Genomic DNA, 11,032 nt, shown 5'->3' with positions numbered 1-11,032 from the left:
CTTTGTTTGTATTTTGATGAGGATGATTATTGTTCCTGAATTAGGGCTACTGAGATAAATACCTAGTTCCTAACATTTTATTTTATATGTAATCAAATATATCTGAAACAGCACCTTAAACCTCAGTGTTAATCTCTCATTACTTTTTTTAATAGAAAAAAACCCAGACGTTTTCAATACTTGGCAAAGTCACAGGGCAGAGGAGAAAGCTGGCTGGGTAATGGGAAAAATGCTCAAATCTGTCTTGAAAAAATGCCAATGTCTATAATGCATTTTCAGTGAATGACTCAATTGGTTCTATTAAAGGAAAAAATATAAAGTTAATTCAGCCTAGTATAGTTTATTCTATTACCAATCAACTGATAGGCTCAAACTGCATCACATTTTGCTTTCTTACTGCTAATTATTGAATAGGGTGTTTGATTATCAATTTCCGGTAGTGGATATCAGGCTAAATCAGGTATAGCTCCCTTAAATTTCATGGAGATCCATTGGTTTAAGAGTAATGAGGATCAGGTTCAGTATGATGAGGAAGGAATTGAGTGCAAACCAGGCAGAAAGAGGCAGAATTTGATTTTATATCTGAAATTGGTGGCTCATTTGTGTGCACTTGAGCATATTTGCATCTGTCCTCCTATGTGTGTTCAGGCTCAACCTCTAAATTTGCCTTTAATGCAGTGCAAGATAGTGTACTGCAAAATAGATTCTGCTTTGTCTGGAAAGAGAAGTATAATAACATTATATTTCTTGACTTTGCAGCTGTTTAAGACTAAAAAATGTGTATTTTTAAGATTAGAAAGTATAAATTCTGCAGTGAAGTTTAGTTGCTAAGATTAGATAACCCTCACTGAGAACAGGGGATATTTTTCTTCTGTTGAAAGAACTGACTGGTGAATCACTGTCTATGCAACAACTAAAATTCAACTTCCTTATGTCACTTTGGAAAACAAAAAAAATATTGTTTTGAGTATTTGCTTACAAAAGCCTTTCTCAGACTTCAGACTCCCCTCTCTTTCCCTCTCCACTGCTCTAATAATACATATGTAATATATGCAAAAGGAAGAAGATGAGTACAGGTGTGTGTGTACGTGTGTTGAGTAGAGATGCAGGGAAGGATGGGATCTTAGGTGTATGTGTGTATTCTGCATATGTATGGGCACAGGCAGTGAGCAACTGGTAGGACGTGTACATCATATCTAAGAAAAATAGCCTGTAAAATTGCATGGCAGTGGGGAGGGACGTCCTGGTGAGATGTGCACAGAGGTCACCCTGAGACCTGACGCTGGTAGAGCATGAGGTCTCCTTTGCTTCTCCTGGGAGACTCTGGCTTATTATTCCCCTCACAGATCTTCTCTGCTCCTTCCTTGTCTCCCCCAGCAAGAGCTACTGACCGGGGATGGTCATAGCATCCTCTGTGCTAGAGGATTTTAATGGAATGTTGGATTAAGACCTCTCAGATTATAGTTGAGCCTGACTTGGAGCAGCAGAATGGGACTAGCTGCCCTGTCAAAGGCTCTTCCAAACTCATTTTGTCATCACAGAAGTACGGAGGAGGACAAAACCTAAGGAAAAAAAATGTTCTGTAGAAAGTAGCTGACAAGACTGAGGGAGTGGAGTGCTGACTCTGTGATGTGGTGAGCAGGAGGTGAATGGACGTGCTGCCAGGAGCCCCTCTAGTGAAGGGCAGGGGGAAGCAGCCAGACCAGAGAGGAGAACCAGCCAACGGCTGCAAATAACAAGTTCCATGATCTCAGCGAGAAAGTGAAGAAGAACATGGGTCATTATTCAAAGCAGCAAGCCAGGTCAAGGGTAGGAGAGTCTTGGTCTGTCTTTATTTAAAAAAAAACTTGAATAAAAAGGGAAAAGGAGTGCTTTTCGTAACATGGGAGAAAGGAGGGCATCAAGGGGATGAGAATCCAGCAAGGGACTGCAAAATGGAGCAAGATTATTGAGGAAATTTGAGGACAGGTCAGAGACAAAAAGTAAATGTAAAAATTCTCTATTTGGAGAAGAGGAGGCTGAGGGGAGACCTCATTGCTCTCTATAACTACCTGAAAGGAGGTTGTAGAGAGGAGGGTGCTGGCCTCTTCTCCCAAGTGACAGGGGACAGGACAAGAGGGAATGGCCTCAAGCTCCGCCAGGGGAGATTTAGGCTGGGCATTAGGAAAAAATTCTTCACAGAAAGGGTCATTGGGCACTGGAACAGGCTGCCCAGGGAGGTGGTTGATGCACCTTCCCTGGAGGTGTTTAAGGGATGGGTGGACGAGATGCTGAGGGGCATGGTTTAGTGTTTGATAGGAATGGTTGGACTCGATGATCCTGTGGGTCTCTTCCAACCTGGTTATTCTATGATTGAAAGAGGGAAAAGGAAATTATTTCAGGAGAGTAAGGGAAAACTGGAGAGAAGGTAAGGGAAATTGCTGACATATAAAATCAGACAACGTCATCCATTTTGGTAGCTTTCCTTTAGCTGTAAGGTAACATGCAAAATCTTGTGTGTTGAGGCAAGTCAGGAGTGGAGACAACTTCTGGATTTGGTCACTTGGGGCATGGGATTGTCCAGGCAAGATTTGCTTGCATTGGCAAATAAAGGCTTTTGGCTAGGAGAAACAGCAAAGCTGCTGAAATGGAGAGCGCAAAGGGGCTTCCAGAGTCTACTGGCTGTAGACAAAAGCAATGGGAGATGTATGTTGGATGAGCCAAAGGTTGTGGATAGTCTAGCAGACTTCAGAGTCAAAATACTGGACAACGCAACCCAAGTGATGAAGAGTAAAGGAGGGGCAGACAGGGGGCAAGACTGTGAACAGATCAGTCATCCTTGCTGACAGACTGGAAGTCATGGAAGGGGTGAGGGACAGGGTGAGATGATAAGGGCTGGTGTTGAAATAAACCATGTGATGTGTTTTAGTGTTAAAATGGGGGTTTCTAACATCACCGTCATTTCAGTTAATGCAAACACAAACTGCTGCTGGTACAAAGACCTGGGCACTTCCCTAGCCCTCATTTCCACATTACCAGAGTGTCTTACTATTTTTGAGGTAATTATCTTTAAAGTAGCAAGGGTGGTAAGGAATTGCTATTCTGTGGATAGTGAACCGAGGCATAAAGCAGAGGAGTTCCTTGCCTGCAGTCACATTACAAAAGGAAGTGAGAATTCAAGTCAGGTTTCTTCAGTCCTCAACTGGTAGCTTGAACACTGGCTCATCCTCTCTCTGAGCTCCTGCCTGGAGTGAGAGCCACCTTGAAGTCATACTTTCCACCGAGAAATAAATTTTTTGGCATATTTTAATGGCTTGTTTAGTGATGCTGGAAAAAAAAAAAGTGGTAAGTTACTTTTGAGGCTTTTTACTTGGTCAAAAAAGGCATAACTATATATCTGGTGGTCGATGCAGAGCAACATTGCAGACAAGGCTTATAGGGATATTGGTAAGGGTGCCTTTGACTTGTTCTGGTCTGTTTTTCAGATAAACCATGAAAGCTTGTGTTTGCTGGAGCCATGTGCTGATTCTTCCCTGCTGGAAGGCAAGCGAACGCAGAAGTCTTCAGGTGAGCAGCCAGGTGCTGGTGGGTCTCTCGATGAACAGCCCTGTGACTCTCCTTCTTTTTCTTCTAATTTTTGACATCCTTGTCTAGACTGGTAAAATACATAAACTAAAGAGAATGTGTAATCAATATGCCATGAGTCATGGTTAGCACATGGTTGTAGCACTTGACTTGCAGTGAGCTGTGTGGTATGTCATCTTCTTAAGTAATTTTGCATTTGAAGTACTTCAGTATTCCAATTTTTATTTTTCTTTAGTAAACTTGAAAGGTGTGATGGGGGACACAGACACGGTTTCTAGCCAAAATGATAATACAATCTGAAATTTGAACTCCTGAATCCGTGTTTGGATCCAAATCAGTGGCTTGATGCTATTTTTTTCCCCTTGAAAGTTGTCATGATTTCCAGACTTCAGGAAGCAGGAAAGCTGTTCAGAGCCATCATTCCCACACCCTGCCCACCAGCCATGCCTAGCTCCGAGCCCTGCGTGCTGGCTGGCTCTTCCACTGGGACAGAAAATCTTGTCTGGGCAAGTTTAAAAGAGGAGATGGTGTCCAAGATAAGAAAAAAGCATTTCCTTTAATTGAATTATGAACGTTCAAAATAAATAGAGTAATTTATCGGATCCCTGAATAGTGACTTTGCTTGGACTGTTCATAGAGAGGACACTACTTGCCTTTCTCTCATTACGAGCTGGGGTTTTGCCTGAATCTTCTCCCATTTAACTTGGAGACTTGAAAGAAAAACAAGGATTGAATCACTGACTGTCAATGAAATTCAAATCCAGTCTTTTCAGAATGCAAGCTAAGAAGGGATAATTTGGGTGAATGACCGTAGGGGTTTATTCTAGGTAGAAGTTCTAGCTCCCATTGTGGTTAAATTAGTGCTTTTTAATTTAAAAGAGAAAAAAAAAAGGTCTTCTGTTTGGAATAGTCGTGAACAATGAATAGCTGTTTCAGGAATGTTTTACAGGAGAACTTGCTGTATCACCGTGCTGCCTCTTTCCTAATTGTGTCCCCATGTCCCTTGCCACTTGATATATTTTTACACTTCAAGAAAGAGTTATTGCACTCCATTTGTCTGCAAAATGTTGTGTGCTCATTTGTCTTGCCAGATCTATAATCGTGTATTCATATGGATCAATGTTAGTTAGATACTTATTCGTTATCTAATGCAGTATCATACCATAGAAGTAGAGTGTTAATTATGCAATCAGGTAGCTGTATATACAAATATATATTAACGATTATAGTACTATGTGTCTAACAGAAGCACAAAGAGGCAGGTTTTTAAGCTGATTAATGTGCTTTCTGGTTAGACTGAAACAGCAGGAGGATTTCAAGCTCTGCAGGTTCTGGCCTTTCTAGAAATAACATTGTCACTGCACACACATCCCTCCAGCAGCAGTGAAGAGAGAGGGCAAGAAAAATCTGACAGCACTTTACAGCAGTAAACCCACTAACTGTCATAATGTGGCTAACTTAAAACTATACATAGGGAATTAGACCTTTTTCATCTGCTGAATAATCATGCTGAAATGGCTTGTAAGGAGAGAGTCCTCAAATCTTAGAAGGTAACTCCAGAAACTTTAGCTTCTCATTTTCTGTCAGTAGTTTTGAAATTAAATGCTTAGAGGTGTGTGGCAGTCACACAGCTATCAGCATGGAATTGGAGGTCTCAGCTCTGTCTTGGAAATTATGAAGCTTTGGAAAATACACATAAAAGAGTTGCTTGGAAATTTTCTTCTGAGGGCTTTTTACTATATAATTTTTTATGCCCTCGTATCATGTGCAGAAGCATAGAATCATAGAATCACCAGGTTGAAGAAACCCACCGGATCATCGAGCATGTTACCATCATCATTGTATTTTTTGCCTGCAGCTCTACAGAGGTTGCACCAAATGTGGGCAGCGAGCAGGGGATGGATGTGTGATGGAAGTCACAGTCCCCCTGTGTCACAAATGAGCTTTTAAGATAAAGCTCATATTGAAATAAAAGTGTGACTTAAGAGAATTTGATGATAAGGTCACAATATTAGTTACTGCATGAAAGAAATACATGTAGGAAGATCAGGTTGTATGTGTTTGTAGCCAAAGAATTATGCGTTTATAGGCAAAGAATTGTTCGTGCATACCCAATTCCCTTTGTCACTTAGCTGAGATTTCAAAGTTTCATCATGCTTATCTCCAATTCATTTACATTCCCATTTGAGCATCCAGTGTGAGTTTGCTCCCGAGTTCAAATCTGAGGCTTCACTAAGCAGACTTTGAGGCATTGTATCCTTCTGTCTGGATGTCTGGCCTTAGTTCATGCCAAAGTTAGAATCCGAGGTTTTGCAAAGCAGATTCTCAGGCATCAGATTTTATAAAGTATATAATTTAATAGAGACATGCAGCAACGTCATCAGCTCTGGGGAGAGAGGCCAACATGAACCAAGAAATCCCTGGGCAATTACACCCTTACAGACAATTTACCCACCTCTCACGTGACAGTTTGATCCAGTCGATATTTGGGTATGGAGTCTTCTCCTTCCTCCTTGGATTCTTTGTTGTCTTTCAGACAGGTCATTACCTTGTCTTGGTGCACCTTGTGTGAATGATCTTTATCCTTGAAGCCTCAGTATTTTCCTGGTTTTTGTTGACTCTGGAGGCCCCATTTTGACTGAACAGGTTGTACACGCTGGGAAAGTTTTTAACGGGAAATTCCCAGCTTGTGGCCAGGTGGTTCAGCGCAAGGCTGGCTCCTTGTGCTAAGCTTAGCAAACAGCATACCAATTCACACAATATTCTAACTCAAACTGATTTATTCTATTTAAAGTGTTACTTGTTCAGGCTAAACAGCTAATGTGTGTTAAAGAGGAGAGTTACCTGGTCATGCATTCCAGCTGCCATCCAGGAAGGACTCAAATGGGGCTCACCAGTGACCCGTGTTTGATGAAAAGTCTCATTGCTTCGAAGGGTACCTTTGAGAGGGGTCCTGGTGTGAGGGGAGGTCATCACCGCGTAGCCAGCAAGGAGAGTGCAAAGGAGGATTACTTAGGCTGTCATATTTATGGGGTAAAAGTGCTTGACTTGTAGTCAAAATTGCATGTGAGTCTCCTTATATGTGTTCACTGTGTTATTCTGCTCCTTATAGTTTTCTCAGAGGACTTCTCCTGGCAGTTGACCGGTATGGGAGACAAAGTTCAGTATTGTGCCAGGCCTGTGTAGTTTAAATTAAGGAAACAAACCCAGTGAGCTAACTGACAAAAGGGAAGGCAGGGGGAAGATCCTCCCCAGAACAACCAAAAATAAAGGAGAGGGTAGGGGAAGAGAGGATCTGGGCTGTGTGGGGGTCCCATCACTCTTCTTCTCCTCATCCCTCCACATGCCTCATGTCCTCTGTCCCTTGGAGCCTCCTGCAGAGCCTTTCACTGCCTCTCATGATTTATTATCAGGGTGAGGTATCATCCCTTGGTGCCTCTGAACTGACCTGCTGATTTTCCACTGGAACGTGGCTCAAGCCCCTTTGTTTTTCAGTCTGGGCTATGGACTTGCTCTACCGGCTGCCAGCTGGCCAGCCGGCACCCTGGCCTGCTCCCTTACAGCCTCTCTGTCTTTTCTTTTCTTTTTACTTCCTTTTTTTTTTTTATCCCTTTCTCCTTCTCCTCCCTCCTCCTCCTCGCTGATGGAAAAGTAGTTCAGATTTTCCAGGTTTACCGAGAGGGGAACAGGACCGGGGAGCAGCTGTGCTGCCTCCAATAAGTGCTTTTCCAGTTCTGCATGGTGTGGAAACTCCTCTGCAGGGTTAATGGGGTTTCCAACTGGCATCAGCTCCCTCTCTGCCCTAAATGAGGGCAGTCCCGCTGCTGTCAATAGATTAACATCATTTCCTATGACAGTTGAGTCACTCCTGTTGGTTGGGTTTCAGCCAGCGTGTTTGATAGCTGCTGTTAGGCACAGGCTAAGGATGGGAGGGGAAAAAATGTGGCTTCAAGCTACCCAAACCTGTCTTCACTGGGCTGATGTGTAAGCTTGACATAGCCAAGGATGGAGTTTGTTGGATATAATTTAAGAGTGAACCAACGTTTTATTGCCCTGGCTCCTCTCCAGGGAGCTAAACATGTTTTAGAACTGTTCACTTATAGCAGGTTGCAAAATAACAACTTTCTGCTAAAGAAAAAATATTAATAATCAGAAAATATTTTGAGCTCGGAGAAAAGAATGTTCAGTTATTGCCAAAATTGTTACTAATACCTTTGCCTGAAGGCTAAATGAATTAAATTATATACATGCATTTTTTATACATATACATATCTGTTAAGGTTTTTGGAAAGGAATGGCTTACTTGGTGGCTGTTACCTATTTCTGCACTGCTGATCACCCAATACAAATAACTTAAAGAATTTTAGAACAAAAAGAGATGCTATATGCTTTTAGTTCAATGTTAGGAGTTGCAAAAGCTATGTTAAAAAACCTTAATTTTTGAATATTAAAAAAGTGAAGCTTATCATAGAAGTCATACTAGTGTTTTTTCAGTGAGAAGTATGAAAGAAAGAATGAAATAATCATTCCATCTCTAAACTGGCATTCAGAGAGAACTCACTGGTTTTAATTGAGAGAGAAAGCAAATATTGTCAAGTTATATTTCTACATTTATTGACTATGTATCTAATTTTGCAGTTGTTGCAATTGATGGGAAACATCCTTTTATGCTCAGTGTGGGGTACCTGATATATAGCATATTTATCAGCACCTCAAGCTACAAGCTTGTATGGCCTTTTAGTGCAGAATTTCAGTTTGCACTGTGTACTTTGATGATGCGTTAAAAAGGAGTTTTGAACTTTTGAATACGTTCTTTGAGAAATTGCAGGCACAGTTTGGGGAGGTGAGCAGAATTTATAAGGCTGTTTTTACTGTTGTTTTTAAATCCTTGAATTTACAGAGTGTGTGTGAGTTGGGTGTATGGATGCTACAGAAAACATCAGTTTGTGACTCTTTCTGCTTTGCTCCCGTAGAATGTGAGAACTTCTTAGAAGAGAACCTGAGCAGTGTCTGTGCCTCGTCGCAGGGTGTCCTTAAAAGAGGGTCTGGGAGTGAGTCTGACCTCTTTCACCTGACTTGTGATGGAACGGAAGACCTTGTCATTGGAAAGGTAAGAAAGCCTAGTTGGGATATGGTTAAAAAAAGCTCTAAGTCTTGACTTGATAAACTCATGCCGCAAATGCAGATTGTCGTAGTTTCACTGGTGAGTTAGAAACATGGAATTGATTATCCTGGAACAGAAGAGATGGAAAGGATCTGGTCCTCTCTTCAGAGGCAGCAACATGAGGGATGTATTTACTTGCAGCAGAATTCCCAAAACTGTGTGGCGCCCAATGCTAAAAATATGAAAGCAATTTTGACTGTCTCAAAGAAAATCAGACTGAAGGAACAGTTGAAAACAGGGATTTTCCTGTAAGATCACACAGATGGTGTGAAAGCCATTTAAACTAGTGTAACAAAGAGCTTTTCTCCAGCGAATGATGAATTCTGCACTGACACCTTCAGTATCATACACTAATTCCCAGAGGAACCAATGTTTTTCTGTAAATTCAGTGTGACTCCCTGAACAGGAAGGAAACACTCACTGTAAATCCTAAAGGCCAATTCCAATGAATAGTTTTGTTGCCTAGGTGACATATCTCTAATGCTTTTTTGCGTGCAAGTAGAAGGAAAATGTTTTCAGGTTTGCTTAAAATCAACAACAGAAGTAATTCCTAAGCTTAGTCATCCCTGTGCCCTTTGTGTTGCTCATGGCTGAGAAGGGGAAGGAGGAGTGGATGAGACCTGAAATACAGATTCAGCCTCCTGAACAATCGAATGTGATCTGAACCTTCTCTAGAGCAGCCATCACGTTGGTCTCAGCTCCATGAAATCACATGCTTAAGTTCAGCTCCAGCTTACCTGTTTGAGCAGGCACAGTTCCTGCACTGAAAAATGAAACTTTCAGAGTAGGTTTCACACATGCTTTCAGAGAAATATATTTAATGAAACAAAATTCTGTTTGCTTAAATCAAATCAGATGATGGTGAATATTTTCCAGCGGGATGTGAAACACCACAGCCCAGGCTCAGTGATCTCATGTGCTATAAATGAACAGTAAAGTCATCCTTAATGCATGTAGTATGGCACAGAGCTCACCAGCCTCACCCTTTTCCAACTCACCCTTAAAGTGGTGTGGAACCCTGGTTAGTAAGAATATAATGCTGTTTGGCAGAGCAGAAGACTGTCTATAATTTTCTCCTGTAAAGTGGCACCAACTACAACAACCAACTAGCATTTAATTGGCTGATTTAATACTTGTATGGGGATGCGTGGGGGAAGAGTCCTGTGGGAACATAGTAATTTTATATTGTACAGAATTTTAGATTTTTGCTTTCTTATGTGGAAAATGTTTAAATATAAGAAACAACAATTAAAACTTAAAAAGAATTGGTAGTGCAACGTGATAGGGATGCTGCAGGGAAAATGAGGAGGTAATGGGGAGAGGAGATCTTCAGTCGCCAGTGGAGAGCAGGCAGAGGGAGGAAATTTTTTTCTTTGTAGAAAGGGAATTTCTTAATTTGGCAGCCTTTGCATTGTTCTTACTATGTGGTGGATTGCAGACTTCATCTACAAATGGGTTCAAAAGGCTCCTGAGTTGAGTTTAGGAAGTTATTCGGAGCTAATTTCAACCTCAGTCACTTTTTATGTCTCTGCTTTGCTGACTAACTTGATTCTTTGTCTCCTTTCTCATAATTTATCTGACCTATCTTTTTTACAGTTGAAGTTATTTCTTGAAGGACCAGAGATGCTGGTTTAGTGTTTGTGGGCTTGTTCCTTAATTCAGTCATAATTTTTTTCTTTTAAAGACTACTGAGCCTAGCTGGTAGAAATTCAAGTTATAAATATCTTTAATAAATGCTGGATTTAGTATTTCTTCTGAAAAATAAGATGCATGTCTTGGTTGTAGGTGGCTAGTTATAGGCCTGTTAAATAGTGCAATTTCTGTGAAACTGGGAAGAGAGAGAAAATGTTTATGAACAAAAAGAGGATCTCAAACCTTTCAGTATCATGATGATTATTGTTATTACTAGTCCTGTTCTTGTTTCCCCTTTGTATGGAGCAAGAGTTGAACTTTTGTCTATTAGAGTTCTTTTTTATCATGTAAATCACTCCTCCTTTGTTAGCTGCTTAATACTTTAAAAGAAATTTAGGAAGAACAAGCCATTGTCTGTCCAGGGTCTTTGGACTGCTTCCATAGACATCACTTGAAATTCATAGATCTTAAGCCCTGGTTCTATCCCAGGACCATGAAAAATTGGGGTGGTCACAAAATCTGCAGGTACCTTAAACTGTCCCTGATGTTTGGTGCATGCTCTCCTTGCTGTCTCCTTGCCATCTCCCGTGCTTGTGGTTTTGGTTTGGTTTTTTTTGCTCAGAAGGGCATGTACAGAGCTGCGTAACATGAGCTGCCAGGTTCACAGAGCTT

The 11,032-nt window shown here is 41.2% G+C and overlaps 1 protein-coding gene across 5 annotated transcripts in view; it reads left to right on the top strand.

The window, feature by feature from the left end:
* AKAP13 (A-kinase anchoring protein 13) overlaps positions 1 to 11,032 on the top strand; it is a 222,086-nt gene that overhangs the window by 151,107 nt on the left and 59,947 nt on the right. For all 5 annotated transcript variants that reach the window (XM_069866963.1, XM_069866962.1, XM_069866964.1 and 2 more), the window contains 2 exons: positions 3,465 to 3,546; positions 8,538 to 8,674. In XM_069866963.1, coding sequence (XP_069723064.1) covers positions 3,465 to 3,546; positions 8,538 to 8,674 — 219 coding nt within the window. The remainder of the gene's footprint in view (positions 1 to 3,464; positions 3,547 to 8,537; positions 8,675 to 11,032) is intronic.

Source organism: Phaenicophaeus curvirostris, chromosome 12 (genome assembly GCF_032191515.1).
Source record: "Phaenicophaeus curvirostris isolate KB17595 chromosome 12, BPBGC_Pcur_1.0, whole genome shotgun sequence".
In the NCBI taxonomy this organism is placed as follows: domain Eukaryota; kingdom Metazoa; phylum Chordata; class Aves; order Cuculiformes; family Cuculidae; genus Phaenicophaeus; species Phaenicophaeus curvirostris.
Note: the sequence above shows the minus strand (reverse complement) of the source record. Positions and strands in the feature narration are given on the sequence as shown.